Source organism: Trypanosoma cruzi, genomic scaffold (genome assembly GCF_000209065.1).
Source record: "Trypanosoma cruzi strain CL Brener 1047053516711 genomic scaffold, whole genome shotgun sequence".
In the NCBI taxonomy this organism is placed as follows: domain Eukaryota; phylum Euglenozoa; class Kinetoplastea; order Trypanosomatida; family Trypanosomatidae; genus Trypanosoma; species Trypanosoma cruzi.
Genome location: NW_001849563.1, coordinates 1 through 17,850, shown reverse-complemented (window position 1 = coordinate 17,850; position 17,850 = coordinate 1). Strand labels below are relative to the sequence as shown.

Below are 17,850 nucleotides of genomic sequence, written 5' to 3'. Positions count from 1 at the left end.
CGGTTCCCTGTTCCCCGCTAAAAACGTGGTCTTCCAAACAGTCATAAAATAGGGGAAAGTGGCGTAAAGAAATGCATTCATTTTATCAGGGAATAATAATAATAATTACGGCGACCAGCTTTCCCCTGCGATCACTCTCCTAACACGCTCCCAAAGTTGGCAACAAAAAACATCGTGCCAAACAGCAACACACACACGCCGGCAATATCTTTAAGATGCTCATCGTACCTCTTCTCGCCATTCCTTTAAAAGGGAGAAATGAAGAAAGGGGCCGCCAGTACCAATAACACATCAAGCTAGAAGAACCACCACATCACCAACCAACACCCTCCCCCATGTGTACTTTGACAGCCAACAATTAGCACGGCAATAAAAGGAGTCGTGAGGCCTCCCCCACCACGAGATTGAAGAAACTCGTCCAATTCGCAATGCTTCCACACAACAAGGGATAATTAAAATGTGTGAACACCGTCGCAAGGAATCAAACTGCACCCAATCGGGGCCAATGATTCGCCGTTGCGAGTGGACAACCTAGCGCTAACTCGCATCACACAAAAGGGGACAAAAACGAGACAAAGTTCGTTGACACAACCGCCACAAGGGCGCCGACAATTTATTATCCATATGCATGTTGCCTTGCTCTCCTTGGTGCTTATTTAAAAAGCGTTATCCGCCCCCCAATTCTTCCACGAGCGGGCCAAAAGCCACCCAAAGCGTTGAATTATACTCACAACAGACAGGGAAATCCGACCGGCGGTGACGGACCACAAAAATCCCCCCCTCCATGCGATTTGTTCATATTTGGGCAGAGAATGTACGCCAGCAAAAATGGTGTGCACACCATCCTGCTAGCGTCTTCCCACAACCCAAATTGTGTGCGTATAGGAACTTTCGGGGCGCAATCGCAACAGTGGGAGAGCAGGAGCCAAAAGGAATCCAAAGAGAGACGGCAGGAAATTTGGCCCCGTCGCAGCCCAACGTCGTTACGAGCGGGTGAGAATTACGAGCAAAAAAGTGACATGGCCCACACAACCGACTACAAAATAACAGAAAGAAAAGGGCATGCAGCGACAAAGAAAAGGATGGCGACAAAAGGAGACACACAGGCCAGTCAAATAATAAAAATAAAACGCAAAGCTCTGCGCAATCAACAGAAATGAACAACAAACCGCGAATTCCATTCCCCTCACTCTATGCGTCCGTTGTTTTGCCGCGCATCTCGTTTTCTCCCCCCTTGCAGACCGGCACCAACGAGCCAACGCCTTTAAAAAAAACTCAAAACAAAAGAAACAGACAAAAAATTTATTTCATTGTATCTTCTCGCTTTATCAGAAACTCAAACAAACAACAACACACAAACACAATTGTAGAATCGCATGCGGCCCCTGCGCTCAATCCATAACCCAATACCAGGTCAGTAAACACTGGAGATCAATATATTTATATACCACAAAGGGGGAGGAAGGGCTATTCAAAAAGAGAAAAACACCACTGTTGAAAGACCAGAAACGCGGTATTTTTATCTGCTAACGACTCGTCACACAAAGCTATAATGGAAAAAAATACAAAAAGGGGTTTAAGAAACAGACCCGCACCCTTGGGGGGTTGTTGTCCGAGCCTCATGTACACATGCAATTAGGCCCAAACACATGGTTACATGCTCATAGGCCACGGGTCAACCAACGGGTGGCACGCACTTCAATTATAACACATATAAAACTCCGCATAGTCCCATCAAACCTCTTGTACACACGCGTTTATTTTCTTTACACGTTTTTTTTTCTTTTTTCTTCGGCTGAGTTTTTCATTTTTGAGAGTAGGAAATATTAAATTTTTATTTCCTGCTGTTTGATTGTAATCAACGGTGCAGGATTTTGTAAATCGTTTGTTTATTTTCAATTATTATAATTATATTTGTTTTCTTCATTTTTTATTACTGCGGACTTAATGTATCTATAGCACTCCTTTGTCTTCCTCGTCACCCCTCCACGTGAGCGGAGTGGTGGGAAAACCCTCATTTCTCCCTATTTTTTTTCTCTTCCCCGCCTCTCTTCTCCTCCTCCGGTCACGTTAACTCTTAACCCTCCTAATACATGGAGGGAACAAAGGCAGCAGTGTTCTTTTGTGGGCATCATTCAACGTCATTGCGATGCCACAGTAAAAGGCAATGGCGCCGCAGATCATTCCCTCGTAACCGGCGACCTGCAACATAACGCTGCTATTCGCCCATAAAGCAATGCTCTGAGTCAAGATGAAGAGAAACCCTGTAAAGAAAACCATAGTAACTGCAAGCGGCTCGCAAAGAGAAGACAAAAATCCGATAAAAAGAATAAGTGCCCACAAAAAGGCGTTGATACCGATCAATCCATCCTCCGCCCCTTGCAGAGATGCATAAGGCGTGCCCGCGTTCTTCTGCGGTAAAATCCACGCCATAGCCGTCGCCAGCCAAAAGGCACCAAAGCTAGTGGAAATCGTACAGCCAAACGTGTTGCCACGAACAAATTCCATGACGCCCGCAATCAGTTGCGTGAGACCGCCGTACATTATGACAACTCCTGCCGTCGTTGTGTTCATCGCGAATAGCTTCGCAGTGGACGTATTAACCAAGAGGGTGGTTGTGCCAAAGGCGAGCAACCCAAGCGCGCCGGGATTACCAAGCTTCTGCCGATAATCATTCACAACTGCAAGGCTCTCCGGGGTCATCTCCCTGGCCTCATCCCCATTTCTTGTCGGAGTACAATCGTCATACCTCACAGGCCCAGTGATATCAGCCATGTTATCATTCACATTGCCCCGCACGCACATTTCCTCTCTTGTTTGCATCTTTTTAGTGACTGCACGCAGCGGCTGTGAAGTGGGCACAACAGAGAAAAAAAATAGAGAATATTCGCCTGGGCCGCTGGCCGGATCCTGGAATTGTCTAAGAAAAATCAAACAAGACTAAAAAAAGGGCGTAAGTGGAGAGGCACCAAATTCCCCTCAATGCCTTCTTCCAATATATATATATATATATATTCGGATGACCACTCAAGTGGCCTTTTGCACTTTGTTAGGATCAGAAATATTATTGCCTACAAAGTGGCAGACTTTGGGGTGTCTCCCAGCCACAAGACCCCGCCACGAGGAGGCGGGAAAGCAAAAAATAAAAATACACAAATAATTTAGTCCTGCCAATGTCGGTTCCCTGTTCCCGCTAAAGTCGTGGTCTTCCAAACAGCCATAAAATAGGGGAAAGTGGCGTAAAGAAATGCATTCATTTTATCAGGGAATAATAATAATAATTAAGGCGACCAGCTTTCCCCTGCGATCACTCTCCTAACACGCTCCTAAAGGTGGCAACAAAAAACATCGTGCCAAACAGCAACACACACACGCCGGCAATATCTTTAAGATGCTCATCGTACCTCTTCTCGCCATTCCTTTAAAAGGGAGAAATGAAGAAAGAGGCCGCCAGTACCAATAACACATCAAGCTAAAAAAACCACCACATCACCAACCAACACCCTCCCCCATGTGTACTTTGACAGCCAACAATTAGCACGGCAATAAAAGGAGTCGTGAGGCCTCCCCCACCACGAGATTGAAGAAACTCGTCCAATTCGCAATGCTTCCACACAACAAGGGATAATTAAAATGTGTGAACACCGTCGCAAGGAATCAAACTGCACCCAATCGGGGCCAATGATTCGCCGTTGCGAGTGGACAACCTAGCGCTAACTCGCATCACACAAAAGGGGACAAAAACGAGACAAAGTTCGTTGACACAACCGCCACAAGGGCGCCGACAATTTATTATCCATATGCATGTTGCCTTGCTCTCCTTGGTGCTTATTTAAAAAGCGTTATCCGCCCCCCAATTCTTCCACGAGCGGGCCAAAAGCCACCCAAAGCGTTGAATTATACTCACAACAGACAGGGAAATCCGACCGGCGGTGACGGAACACGAAAATCCCCCTCTCCATGCGATTTGTTCATATTTAAGCAAAGAGTGTACGTCAGCAAAAATAGTGTGCACACCATCCTGCCAGCGTCTTCCCACAACCCAAGTAGTGTGCGTAGAGGAACTTTCGGGGTGCAATCGCAACAGTGGGAGAGCAGGAGCCAAAAAGAATCCAAATAGAGACGGCAGGAAATTTGGCCCCGTCACAGCCCAACGTCGTTACGAGCGGGTGGGAATTACGAGCAAAAAAGTGACATGGCCCACACAACCGACTACAACATAACAGAAAGAAAAGGGCATGCAGCGACAACGAAAAGGATGGCGACAAAAGAGAAAGCGTAAAGGAGAAACACAGGCCAGTCAAATAATGAAAATACAACACAAAGCTTTGCGCAATCAACAGAAATGAACAACAAAACGCGAATTCCATTCCCCTCAGTCTATGCGTCCGTCGTTTTGCCGCGTATCTCGTTTTCTCCCCCCTTGCAGACCAGCACCAACGAGCCAATCCCCTTTAAAAAAACTCAAAACAAAAGAAACAGACAAAGAAACTTATTTCATTGTATCTTCCCGCGTTATCAGAAACTCAAACAAACAACAACACACAAACACAATTGTAGAATCGCATGCGGCCCCTGCGCTCAATCCATAACCCAATACCAGGTCAGTAAACACTGGAGATCAATATATTTATATACCACAAAGGGGGAGGAAGGGCTATTCAAAAAGAGAAAAACACCACTGTTGAAAGACCAGAAACGCGGTATTTTTATCTGCTAACGACTCGTCACACAAAGCTATAATGGAAAAAAATACAAAAAGGGGTTTAAAAAACAGACCCGCACCCTTGGGGGGTTGTTGTCTGAGCCTCATGTACACATGCAATTAGGCCCAAACACATGGTTACATGCTCATAGGCCACGGGTCAACCAACGGGTGGCACGCACTTCAATTATAACACATATAAAACTCCGCATAGTCCCATCAAACCTCTTGTACACACGCGTTTATTTAATTTTTTTTGTTGTTGTTGTTTTCGTCACCTTTTATGTTTCCTTTTCGCTCGTTCTCTTCGCAACCAATCCACATCACCCAAATTTCCCCTTTTACCGTCCCTCTTTTCCCCCAACTACTGAAGCACACACACACACGCGGAGAGAAAAAATAAATAAATAAATAGATCCAAATGCCTTACATGAGGCCACAAAAGCAGCCAGAGCATTGGTTTCTCTCAATGTTCTTCTGGTTGCTTGTACCAACTAAAACGCGTGCGGATTTTGCTTGCAAAAGTTCTTTTTGTTCGGCGGCTACAAGTTTCATTTGATTCTTCTTTAGATCTAGTATACGCTTTGCTTCCGCCTCTTCAGCGTTTCGGTAGCCGCATTCCACAAGTACTGTGCCAAACATATAATTCCGCAACATGTTCACCTTTGCATGATTTTGAAGAAGAGACCGTAGATCATGCTCGGCCCTCCCTAATTTGTTCTCATAGTAGTGGTAATCCCGCGTTGTGGGAAAGATACTCCTGTCCACAGTCGCGTTCGTTAGGGAGGAGGTGGCACTTCGGAACAAGGGACTGTCCGTGTCCTCAACCCACTCATTCTCGCAACCACCCTCCCCAGTACCTGGAAGGAATATCTCCTTTGGTAGCACTATGTTCAGCGTACTGCAACACTCCGCCACGAACTGCAAGTGTTTCTCCCGATCCCTTTTAATAAACAGTTGAAGATGGGGTGACTGCGACACACGAAAAGCCACTTCTCGTTGTGCCATACCTATTGCATCATTGCCAAAACTCCCCCCCAACTGCAGTGCACGCAGTGACGGATGCTCAATGGCATCTTTTGCCGACAAGCGTGTGGCGGGATTAATATCAAGCAAACACCTTAACAAGTGACGCAGACTCAAGGGTGAAATCTCCTCCGTTGCACTGCTATCAGGCGTGTTGTTGACTTTCCCTAACGAGTCATCCATCATCATGGTTGTTGTTTCTGTTGTTTCTCTTGGTTCAGGGACGTAATCCAAATCAATTGGAGATGTTTGCGAAGCAATCTCACGAAACAATTGATACCTATTGCAGACATCCATTTTACATTCCCAGAGTGGCCTCCCCACAAGAAGATAGTAAAGAATCACGCCACAGCTCCACATGTCATTTTTGAATGCGTCAACTTTAACCATATTTTTTTCATCTTCAACATCTTCAGCACAGTAAAAATATTTGCAGACTTCTGGAGAAATATACATCGGGGTCCCCTGATCGTTATACTCTTCCAGGACGCTGCCAAGGTCTGAGATTTTCAATTCTCCGTTGGCAAAAAGAAGAATATTTTGTAGCTTTAAGTCATTATGTGCAAGGCCTTGATTGTGCAGGTACGCAACTCCATGCAGCAGCTGATACATGACACCTCTCACAAAATCGGCGGAAAAAAGGGGAAACACGCTGTCACCCTGTGTAGAGCTAAGTAAGTTCATCTCAGTTTCACCCGCGCTTATGTAACTTGCACACGAAAGATCGATTATCATCTCAGAGCCCGATTTATTATCCGGCAAGATGCTCCCTTGACCAGAAAGAAAAGATGCCCCGGTGTTCGACTGAAGTTGTCTTTGGCGGATTTCATATTGTACGGTTTCCTTCACCAATTGATCCAGATTGCAAATAGCGATGGGAAGAACGACATAATCCTTCCCATACCGTCTAAAAATGTCAATACCACGAATAATATTAGGACAATGAAACCGCTGCAGGTTACAAACTTCGTTTTCTAACATTCGCTGGATCTTTGAACTATGATGGTTTTTAAAATCAGAAATAGGCGTATATGTAACATTTTTTGAAAAAGAAACAGCGGGAGGGAAACTCGCCACAGGGTCATATATTGGATCAGGTCCTGGCGCAGCAGGTCGGCGATACTTGTAACTTTTAATTGCAACGCGCTGAAAACGCGGAGGGAAGACACCATTGGCGGAGGTGTCAATGGCGTCACGAACAACACCAAACACGCCTTCCCCAAGGAGAGGACCAAGAATGTAAGAGCTCACCAATTTTATGTGTTTCCGCCGGTGGTGATTCCCTGCTCCAACCAGTGTCACTGGCATTGGGCTGGGTGTCTTTGCGTTGATTGCAGGGTCAAGTGATTCAGGAAGAGTTCTTGAATTCCTACGATGTTTCAAGTGCTGTAGTTCACAAATTATAGAATATGGTAAATCACCTTGCAAGACCTCCATCGAATACGCCGATTGAGTTGCAGTTTTGTTTCCATCGGTCACAACGACACGCCTTGCGGCATCTTCCGAGTCATGCTGAAAGACGGCGGCTGAGTGGAAGCCGTTGTTGCCATTCGATTCTTGAATGGTGTTTTTGCTCATGGCACCAGGTAGACAATTGAAGAAAGCCGGCAAGGTCTGAACCACAGGCGTGTCAAGAATACGGGAGCCCCCTTTACCTTCTAAGACAACATTTACGGTGGGTTTACTGCACATGTTGGAAGATTCTCCTGAGACCTTGTCCAATCGTTGGAAACCATTTTGGTGTCTATAAGCATCATTGCATCCGTTGTTGGCCGCCACGTTTTCTGCGGGCTGCAATACAGGTTGTTCCAGCGGACGTCGCACTTCTCCCCTTCGCGCCTCTTGCGGCAGTTGCCGTGTATCGGCACCATTTATAAAAATCTCCGGCGATCCTGCCTCTTTTGCCACTAATGCAGGTTCGTTACGAAAATCCCCCTTCTTTTTTAAGGGCATTGAGAAACGTGCGTCGCCAGAAAGCCCCGGCTCGAAAGGCCCATTCTCATCAGCACACATTTTTTCGCAAATCTCTCTTTCTGACGCGCTGTTCGAGCAACCCAATAAATTCCGAGTCATCCTCGACTTCACCTCGCTTTTGCCTTGTTGGCCGTTTTGGATCGTCTGGGGGGCAGCGGCCTCCACGGCGGCTGCAACGTCCTCTTCCCTCCGTATAACTCCCAACCTACTTTGGTTCCTTGTATCCATCAAATGCGGTGTATTTATAGCGGGCACTCGGCGTAAAATTGTGTTCCGTCGTCACAGTGTCTCTGCAATAGAGTGAGGGAACGCCAAAAGTATGCGCCGCAACAAAGAAGAAAAGTTCCTCAAGAAAGAAACAAACAAACAAAGAGCCCTGCTAGCACTCCTGTATGACTGTCCACCTCCCCGATGCTATATATATATTTGTATATATAGAAACTGTGGGGAATGCTTTTTTTCCTTCCGCTCCCTTTCTCTATGTATGTTTTGTTTCCCCCCTTGCAAGAATGCAAGTAAGCCACAAGGAAGAAAAAGGAAAGCAAAAAAAAAAAAAAAAAATGTGTAAAATAAAAGCAGGCCAAATAAAGTGGAGACTCGCACTTGGGAGGAAGGGGCAGGAGACACCCAACGTTGTGAAAGAAAACAAAAGAGCATACAAGGATACAAAGAGAAAGGAGAGCCACGGATCCTTCCTTTACCACGCGTCACGACAAAATCACTCGGTTGCACTCCCTGACGAGCTCCTTCACGGACACACGGCCGCGCTGTTGAATGAACAGAGCTATTTCACGATAATGCGCCTCGACCACAAAAATGAACTTTCCCCGATCATCGAATACCCCACCAATAACTCCGTCATTAAGCAACTTCTCGATAAGTTTCACCAACAAATCCACCGTGACGTTGTACTCTCGTGCTACGCTACTCAGCACCAGAATACTTCGCGAGGACTCTTCATCTGTTGCAGTAGCCGTTGGAGATGCAGACTTTAACAACTGTTCCGTTTGGTTTTCTTGACGCGCCTCCAATTCCCTCGCTCGTCCCGTCAAGAACGCGAGTAATGCCTCTTGCCGCACCCTTTCCTCATCCCCAATCTCACCACATTCCTCTAAACCAATGGCGCCTATCCACTTGGCGTATTCCTCATCATCTTGTCGCTTCTTCTCGTCACGTAACTCCTGAAGCGCCTTCTCTTCTGCAAGCAGACGCTCCTCCTCATCGCGCTGGTGGTCTTCCTGTCGCTGTCGCTCCGCCTCTTGCCTGGTGCGTCGATTGCTCTCGGCCGCCTCCTGTGCCTGGCGTCGCTCCTCTCGTTCACGGTCCTTTTCCTGTTTCTTCTTTTGCAGCCGCGTGAGTTTTGGTTGTGGTGTCGCCGCCCCGTCATCTGGAGCGCCGTCACCACGTCCCTGTGCCCGTTGCGCCTGGCGGCGGCGCAACAACGCGGCAACCTCCTGTGGGTTTGGCGGCCCATGACGCGCAGTCATACTTTCACCGTCTCCATCATCCTCCGTGTCAGCCTCACTTCCTTTGTGTGCCAGTGACGTCCGCGTTGACCCACGCGAGCTCACGCGAGTTGGCACTACCTGTCGACGGCAAATGAAAACACCCACAAAACATAGAAGAAGCAGCAGCAACAAGAAGGCCCCAATCAATGGGAAAGACATGTGCCCTTTCCTTTATCTTCACTTCTAACAATTCAGGAGACCCACACGCAAAAAAAAAAAATAATAATAATAATAATGGGAAAAGTAATAAAAGTAGATAAATGAAAGGAATCAAACCACTGGACAAAAAAGGATTAAAAGGTACAAAAAAAAAAAAAAAAAAGTGTGTGTAGGAAAGAAGTAACGCAACAAAAAGCCAATGTATTGCTGGAATTATTAAAGGAAAAACTCTCTCCTCGAAGTATACGCCCGTCATCGTTCATTTTCCTCGAAAAAAAATGTGCGTCATATTTCCTTGCCGACCCCCGTCTCAGGCTCACCCCTCATGTCCCCTTCGTGCTGTTTGCGTACGACAACGGATTCCACGATTGGTTAAGTTGCCATGATGCCTCTGGCGACGCAGAAGGGTTTTCTCTAGCGTGCGGCCGACAAAATGTACGTTGTGCAGTAGAGCCGCTGAAGAACTTTTTCTTTTGCAGCGTCGTCCTCACCTTCTCACGCCGATCGTATATCCATAAAGAGGGCTGAACTAACAACGCGGCGGCAATGCCCACTTCCGGTAAGTACTCAAAGCGGTTAGTCTCGAGTGCTCGCATTAACGCAATGGCAACGGCGGCACTCGGCAACACAGTCGTTGGGTCTGGGTAATTTACCGCTAGTAACACATCTGTAAGACCACAGTAATGCATCTCCGCATGTGTTTCAAGGTGGTCAAGTGAAACATTTGTTCTCTGTGCCACCCGCGCAGCGATGTTAAGTACACCTCCGTTGAAGCTTGAGCCACAAATGAGACCACCAGCGCCAGACTTCTCATGTACCCATGCCGGTAAAGTTGGGGCTATCATTTTCTCCAGCAAGCATCGCAGTTCTCTAAACTCCTCACGAAGAACAGGATTGGGACTGCGTCCGTCTTCGGTGTTTTCCGATAAATCTGCACGACGCTGCACTGCTGTAAGCAACAGACGTTGGGCCGCGAAAATATCAACTGGTAGAACGTGTAACAGCAGACCACCCGATACCGGGGTATTGCGTAACACCACAGCATTTTTGCCCTCTTTGTCCGTCACATCCTCCTCTGTTGTGTCCGCAGCAAGAATACAGAGGCCTTTATGGCGATCCTCCGTGATAACAAGCATGCGTTGGGGAGCAATGCACTTGCTCACTGCAGCGTGCGCAAGGAAAGCCAGCTGTTCCAGTTGTTGCCTTGGAGGCACCGCGCAGTGTTCATCGATATTTACATGATGACAATCCTGATTTCCTGTGCTGCAGTGTCGCGTACGCCGCTTCTCCCGTCTACGAACAATTTGTTGCATAAGCAACTGCAAGCTGTCATCATCAGTATTGCTGTGACCTTTTTGAAGGGCGCGATCCTTCACCTCTTTTTTCCGGAGAAGAGTCGCCGCCCCCTCGGTTCCAAACAAGGGCTTTGAAGTATGGCATAAAGTGCTCACATGAAACGTCTTTCCCAATACGCGGACGTCCACCTTGAACTCACGTGTTAGTTCTTCTGCTAAAGAAAGGGCGTCCGCGGCTTCGCACAGCGGCCACGAGACCACAGCAGCCCGTTCACTCAGACCATCGTATTGATCACGACGCAATGCCCCATGTAGCATACGCATTTTGTTTCGAATGTCTGTCCGTGTCTTTTCGCTGAGAATAAAAGTGGAAGGAGGCGTTTCAAATGTACGGGAGGAAAGAACAAACGGACCCGAGGAAGACTCGGCGTTGGCTGACATGAGGTGAAGCGGCAGCGTCGTCTGGTACATGAAGTCGCGCACGGCATTGCGCGCTGCGTCAACGCGTCCAACCGCCATGGAAATCATGCCACCCGTCCCAATGTCTATCGCCGCACGCACAGGAAACGCATTGATGTGTGCATTCTGAAACACCCCAAACGCGTCGGAAACATCATCACCGTTGCCGTTACTACAAGCACCACTGCTACCGCCAGAAAGAGCAGCAGCAGCAGCAGCACCCCGTCCAAAGGCCTTCTGCATCTCCGACCCCTTCATTTTAACAAACATGGCCAAGCAATATATAAAAAAAAGGGGGAGCAGAGTCGGTAAGATCGCATTTTAATGTCAGTCAAAAAAAAAAAAAAAAAAAGTGGGAAGAAAAAGACAACGCAGTTGTAGTGTCCATTATTACTTGTAACACTACTGGAGGAGACGTGGTGTTCCGATTCACCAGAAAGACTCTCTACATGTCTGTTCCCTCCAAAAACTTCTAACGCCAAGAAAAAGGGAAAAATAAACTTCAAATCTTCTGATCCCACGTATAAAGTAAGGAAATAAAACCCCAATAAAAATAACATACCGTTTCTCTGGTTATACGTAAGGATAAAGGATACTGCTGTTATTATTATTATTTTTTTCTTTCCTCGGCACCATCCTTCTCCTTCTCTCTGCTTCACATATGAGCACATCCTGTACATGTGTTTCAGTAAAACCATAAACCTTGTTTCACCGCGTAAGCGCAAAACCTCCACCAACAAACTGCCGTTGTTGTGGACGGAACTGCAGTGGGTAGTTGGGGGCGGGTGCACCGGAGGAAAGCGCCTGAACGAGGCGCGCTTCCTGCAACATGCGTTCCCTACGCATTTGTGTTCGCGTGTGCCACAAACAAGGGCGTCGTGCTCCAACAGGACGCTCTAGCCATACACCCTGCTGGTTGCTACTGTCTTTGCCACTGCCGCCACCACCACTTCCGGCAAGTCGTTGTTTTTGCTGATGGGCAGAGGCCGCTGCAAGAGCGATATTTGCAATTGCCGAAGATTCCCCCCATGTTGAACGAAACACGGCCTGTTCACGACGCAAAAGATCGTTCTTGTGTTTTGCGCCAAAGTAACGCCTTTTCGCATCACCTAATTCCAATGAAAGCTGCCTTACCTCCTCCTTGAGCACGTCGGCATGCTGCTCAACTTCTTGAAGCTCTGCGTTCATCCCTTCGATCTGTTCTTCACGCCGCTCTAAATTTTCTTTGTAGAGGCTCAAATCTTCAGCCAATTCCGGGCCCGGCAAAGAGGCAAGCTTCCGCCGAATAGCATCATACTCCGCCGTGCGCTTCGCCAGCAGCTGTGTTTTCTCAGCAAGCATGTCGTGCTTCTTTAAAATCTGTCGCTCAAGAGCCTGTGCCTTGTAGATGCCATCAAGCACCTCCGGGGCATCACCTTCCAGTCGCCGCCAACGATGGACATGAACTGGACGTTGGAGCTCGTCTACAAGCGCTCGGCACCGTTGCTGTTCAGTAAACAGTTCTTGCTCAATACTCTGCTTCCGGCTCCGCAGTTTCTCGGAATAGCGAAGACGTACAAGAGCAAGACGACATCGCAGCCGCAGCTCAGCAAGTCCATCACGGGTAGCTACGATATTCCGCACTTGCCGATCGTATTCACTAGCGCCCTTTTCAATAGCGCTTTCTTGAAGACGAATCTTACTGTAAAGAAGCCTAAGTTCTTCATTGCGGCGGATCAACTGCGTGGCAAGGACATTCCGTTCATTGACAAGAGCCGCAAATTTGGATTGGTACTTGCTTTTCTCCGCATCACACTCTGAAATGAGATGAGTAAGTTGGTGCGCCTCGTTCTCCAGTGCTTCACGACGTGAGTGGGCGTTAAGGACATCATCCTTCAAATGACTTGCCCGCTGCTCGGCGTTGGAAATGTCCCGCTGTAGTTGCCGACGGACCATATGGAGACGGCAAAGTGCTCCCTCCTTTGCGACAAGCTGCATCTTAAGTAACTGAATTTCCTCATCGTTGGTTACATACCGCTGCCTAAGCATAGACCACTCCATCTCGCTCTCTTTAAGTTGCTTTTCAGTACGTGCTCGGTCTGCCGAGACGCGGTCAAGCAAATCCTGCTGCACTTTATGTCGTTTCTCATTATCAGTGAGTTGCTGTTCCAGTAGACGCGCTTTATCGCAGTATTTTCTTGTCTGCTCAACTGTTTGGTGGTATTGCAGCGCCATATGCTGACCATGATCGAGTATCTTTGCGTGACTTTGCTCCAGCTCAAAGACGGTCTTGCGAAGCAGCTCGTTTTCGCATAAGAGCTGGTCTAGTTGTAGGGCCAAGTTGTGCCGTTTCCCTTCTTCCTCCACCTTGTTTCCCTCCATCGCCACACGCTCATTCTCCGTGCGAGAGTTATTCACAATCAGCTCTGTCTTCTCCGGGATGGTTTTCTTGAGTCGCAGCTCCTGCAAGTGCAACTCCTTTTCCTCCGCCTCCAGCACAAGCAGCTGCTCTTCAATGGAGTTATGAAGCTTCTCCGTTTTCTGAACAAGGTCCTCTCGTGTCTGAACCACCCTCCGCATATTCACCTGCTGCTCCTCTGCACTCTTTCGCACCTTCCGCAGCGCATTGGCAAGGCGCACGACTTCCGACTGTCGTTCCTTCAGTGTGGCCTTGAGTTTGGGGATCTCTGATTTGACCTCCGCATTCTGCGCCTCTGCAACGGCCAGTCGATCCGCCTCCGTCTTGAACCGACGCTGCTGTTCCTCCAGCTGCTTCGCCATGCGCGCCACGGCATCACGCTCCTCTGCAGCAAGAACCTTCAAATGACTTTCCTCGGCAGAAAGCCCCTCTGCAGCGGCCTTCCGCTCCTCCGCCTCCACCATTTGCCGGTCAGACGTCGCACGACACTCTCGCACCTGCTGCTCAAGGCCCTCACGCACCCGTTGGACATCGGAAAGGCTGTCAAGAAGTGTTTGATAGCTGGATAAACTGGCCTCAAGCTGTTGTCGGGCCATCTCATTGTCATGTTGCACCCTTTCAAAATTGCTTCGCATCGCCTCACGTTCATCTAAAAGTTGGGAAACTTTTGAATGCGCGACTGCACGCTCGCCCTCAAGCTGCTTCTTAGCAAGAATGAGCTCACGCAGGTATGCCGCCTGACTCACAGTGTTCCGCGTGCTTTTTTCAACAAGAGCATCCAGCTCTGCCACTTGTTTGCGCAACTGTTGGATGTGTTCGCGACCCTCCTTTTCACGTGCGTGAGCACTATCGGCAAGAGACCACGCCTTTTCAATCTCTTTACGCAATGTTGCAATGACTTCCTCATCCTCCTGCGATAGTTTCAACGCGGCCTCCACTTTGGTGCCATGCACCTCAAGGTCCATTTGCAATTCCTTGATCTTTGCCAACAATCGCTTTTCGCCGTCGTTGCTCTTTCGCAGAAGACGATGGATCTTTTCATACTCATCTTTAAACGGCTCAAGTTGCGGCTCCATAGCAAGTTCCTTCAACACCTCTACATAGTGATGCTCAATGCTATCAAGGGAGACAACAGTGTAGTGTGCTGTGTCGGGTGAGGCACGACCGTTACTCCCATCTTTATTTTTCTCATCCCCCTGCTTCATCGTGTGCTTTCGGCTACGCCTCCTCCTTTTTTTCCCGTACTCCGCACTTCCGTGTGTGTATATTTGGCTATGTGCCTCCCTAATACACCACCTCCCTGCACTTTCTTCTGCGTAGAACGATATACACACCTCGGCGTGCACCCATGCAAATATATGCATATATAGATAGGGAGAAGTGCATGCATTGATTTGGACAAATAAGAAAGGAGAAAAAAAACATGCGAACACACACGGACACACAAAGAAAATTGCTGCTTGAAAGAACAAACAACACAAAAGGATGGTACACAAGGAGTGCGAGAAAAAACAAAAAACAAAAAAAGAACAGAGAAAAAAAATGGAGAATATTCGCCTGGGCCGCTGGCCGGATCCTGGAATTGTCTAAGAAAAATCAAACAAGAATAAAAAAAGGGCGTAAGTGGAGAGGCACCAAATTCCCCTCAATGCCTTCTTCCAATATATATATATATATATATTCGGATGACCACTCAAGTGGCCTTTTGCACTTTGTTAGGATCAGAAATATTATTGCCTACAAAGTGGCAGACTTTGGGGTGTCTCCCAGCCACAAGACCCCGCCACGAGGAGGCGGGAAAGCAAAAAATAAAAATACACAAATAATTTCGTCCTGCCAATGTCGGTTCCCTGTTCCCGCTAAAGTCGTGGTCTTCCAAACAGTCATAAAATAGGGGAAAGTGGCGTAAAGAAATGCATTCATTTTATCAGGGAATAATAATAATAATTACGGCGACCAGCTTTCCCCTGCGATCACTCTCCTAACACGCTCCTAAAGGTGGAAAGAATATAAAAGCATAAAGGAGGCCCTATCCCTTCTCCCCAGAAAAAAGGAAAAGGACACAACAATTGGGGAAGCCATTTTGGTTCAATGCGCCCAAGATCCACACACACACACACACATGCCAAAAAGAGCAGTCATCCAAGACCCACATAAACGCAAATAAATAAATTCATGAGTTCTGTTTTATGGCGGCCGGGTGGATCGAAACCCCCACAGGACGGCATTCTTTAAAAGTCCCCTGCAACCGCCGGAGTCCACTCTGCGCGGGGAGTAGTAGTAGTAGTGGTAGGCGGGATAAACAAAGGAAACTACCGTCAATACCGTGCAGCGCGCAGCACCATTGAAAACTAAATTAATTAATGCACAACGAAATGCCGTAGTCAAACACGACGCGCTACGAAAAACCTGACCCTATCTGAGCACACCTGCTTTCCGAATGCTTCTACGCATTCGCTGAGTTCAAAGAGAAACAGGGGCCGCGCCAACAAATCCTTTGCCCATAACCACAGCTAAACAAAGCAGGGCGCGTCGATATGTTCTGAAGAAAGATTTCATCCATTCTCCCGCACACCTCCTTCCCACAACATCGCCACATTCTCTTCCTCTATTGCCTTCTTTTCCCTTAAAGAGGGCAGAGGGGTTTAGTCAATATCCGAGAGCCTTTGCCGAGGGCGCTGAGGCAAGAACATCTCGCCGTTTAAAACCGTTGGTGTGTCAGGAGCGCCCTGCGGCATGTCACGAACATCCCGATTTCGACGGCTCTCCTGGAAGAAAGAATCGTTTCTGCTCGGCTGTCCATCGTCGTCGTGTCCGCCCTCAACTCCCTTCTCGCCACCGGAATGCGCTTCACTCCCCTGTTGCTCGTCATTTCTTTCCGTCGCCGCATCGCCGTGGGGCGAGTTGCTCGCCTCGCCATCCTCAGTCAACAGGAAAAAACACACGAAGCAAAAAATCATCAACGTAGAAAATAAAAAGGACCCGAGAAGAACATACACCGGAATGAGGGCCGCATAGAGTGAAAAAACATCCCCAGCAGCACCGTGACGGGCACGGTCCAAGTCGTTTAGCCGCCTAGATACCATTGAAACCGATGCAAGGACAAGGCCAACAGCAATAATGAACGGGATAGATACGAAAAAAATATTGCAGCTGCCCGCAGAATTTCCTCGTAATTTTTGGATGAAAATTCGGTACAAAATCGAGTCAAGAAGTGTCAGAACACCAAAGGCGTAGAATGGCAGTGGCAAAACCACAAAGTAATTTGCCGCAATGACCTCGTCCACGCGACACGCAATAAGAGCGCTGAATACCACCACAGAAATCCCTTTAAGAATGCCCACAACAAAAAAGACATTCACGTACGCCCACAGTTCGTCGTGTCCGCTATCCTTTAGTCTTTCACGCTTTTGCCTCGTGGGGAGCCTTGTAATGGTACCCAATAGAGTTGACGACGCCACAAATGAAAATTATTGCCGCCACGCAAAAATGTCATGTCGTTTGCATCCTTGGCAACAGGCAAAAGAACGGTGAGTACAATAAGAGAAAGTATGATCAGCGTCCACGAGAAGACTCCTACACGTAACGTGCACATCGACACAAAAAAACAACCAGCGTTGGAATACCGACAATGATGTCAACAATGAACAGCGGTGAAAAGACCTTGACGTAGTTCCAATAGGCTCGACTGTGGTTGTTCACAGAATGAGCGTCCCGCGCCACAAGACGACCCGCAACATATGCGACAAGAAAAGCAGTAAAAATGACAACCAACGATGCTGCTAAAAAAGGTATGCATGCCATAATGCACAAAATCAAACGTCCCCCAAGCTGGAGAATCAGCACTTCCGAGACCGGATTATCCACAAATCTGGCTCCAAACCTGTCGTATATTTTCCTCTTTTGGGGATTCAAGAGCACCTCGTACGCCGACTGTACCTCCTTGAGCCTCTCCGCCCCCTCCGGTCCCGCCCTATCAGGGTGAAACCTTAACGCCAGCTGGCGGTAGTTCCTTCGGATTTGCTCCTGCGTCGCATCGCGTGGGAGTTCAAGACTCTGATAGTAATCCGTCATTTCTGTCCTTTCCAAATCCTACTCCTTCTGCTGCGATCACCCAACAACGCGCAAGGAAAGTAGCGCACATGATTGACACCCCGATTCCTTCCCCTCCTCTCCCTCAAAAGGAGGAAGCACAACAACGGTAGGAAAAAAAAAACCACAAGCATCACAGGCAAGAGCGCCCCAAATTTCAAAAAATAAATCACAGAAAAAACAAAAGCCAAATTGCCGTGACGACAAAAGCAAAAGCACACAAACAAAAAAAGC

At 47.9% G+C, this 17,850-nt stretch overlaps 6 protein-coding genes across 6 annotated transcripts, besides 14 other annotated features; all 6 read right to left on the bottom strand.

Moving 5' to 3' along the window:
- Positions 1-151: a mobile genetic element.
- Positions 1-13,293: a sequence feature (heterozygous, Esmeraldo-like haplotype).
- Positions 1,889-1,916: a sequence feature (AT_rich).
- Positions 2,071-2,823, bottom strand: Tc00.1047053508179.70 (GPR1/FUN34/yaaH family, putative; the record flags this gene model as incomplete). The annotated part of the gene is made up of 1 exon (XM_803913.1): positions 2,071-2,823. One exon carries the CDS (start codon positions 2,821-2,823, stop codon positions 2,071-2,073), a length of 753 nt encoding a protein of 250 aa, XP_809006.1.
- Positions 2,883-3,328: a mobile genetic element.
- Positions 2,996-3,015: a microsatellite.
- Tc00.1047053508179.60 (protein kinase, putative) lies at positions 5,132-7,933 on the bottom strand (the record flags this gene model as incomplete). The annotated part of the gene is made up of 1 exon (XM_803912.1): positions 5,132-7,933. The coding sequence occupies one exon, from the start codon at positions 7,931-7,933 to the stop codon at positions 5,132-5,134; it is 2,802 nt and encodes a 933-aa protein (XP_809005.1).
- Positions 8,234-8,266: a sequence feature (T-rich).
- On the bottom strand, positions 8,413-9,372 carry Tc00.1047053508179.50 (hypothetical protein, conserved; the record flags this gene model as incomplete). Its single annotated transcript, XM_803911.1, has 1 exon — positions 8,413-9,372. The coding sequence occupies one exon, from the start codon at positions 9,370-9,372 to the stop codon at positions 8,413-8,415; it is 960 nt and encodes a 319-aa protein (XP_809004.1).
- Positions 9,422-9,535: a sequence feature (T-rich).
- Positions 9,696-11,396, bottom strand: Tc00.1047053508179.40 (hypothetical protein, conserved; the record flags this gene model as incomplete). The annotated part of the gene is made up of 1 exon (XM_803910.1): positions 9,696-11,396. The coding sequence occupies one exon, from the start codon at positions 11,394-11,396 to the stop codon at positions 9,696-9,698; it is 1,701 nt and encodes a 566-aa protein (XP_809003.1).
- Tc00.1047053508179.30 (hypothetical protein, conserved) lies at positions 11,835-14,888 on the bottom strand (the record flags this gene model as incomplete). Its single annotated transcript, XM_803909.1, has 1 exon — positions 11,835-14,888. The coding sequence occupies one exon, from the start codon at positions 14,886-14,888 to the stop codon at positions 11,835-11,837; it is 3,054 nt and encodes a 1,017-aa protein (XP_809002.1).
- Positions 13,294-13,727: a sequence feature (haploid, Esmeraldo-like haplotype).
- Positions 13,728-13,805: a sequence feature (areas merged during assembly that could not be assigned to a particular haplotype. This can correspond to areas where the two haplotypes were merged or to regions with more than two copies in the genome that were merged during assembly.).
- Positions 13,806-14,001: a sequence feature (areas merged during assembly that could not be assigned to a particular haplotype. This can correspond to areas where the two haplotypes were merged or to regions with more than two copies in the genome that were merged during assembly.).
- Positions 14,002-17,850: a sequence feature (heterozygous, Esmeraldo-like haplotype).
- Positions 15,029-15,067: a sequence feature (T-rich).
- Positions 15,073-15,518: a mobile genetic element.
- Positions 15,186-15,205: a microsatellite.
- Positions 17,101-17,598, bottom strand: Tc00.1047053508179.10 (DnaJ chaperone protein, putative; the record flags this gene model as incomplete). The annotated part of the gene is made up of 1 exon (XM_803908.1): positions 17,101-17,598. One exon carries the CDS (start codon positions 17,596-17,598, stop codon positions 17,101-17,103), a length of 498 nt encoding a protein of 165 aa, XP_809001.1.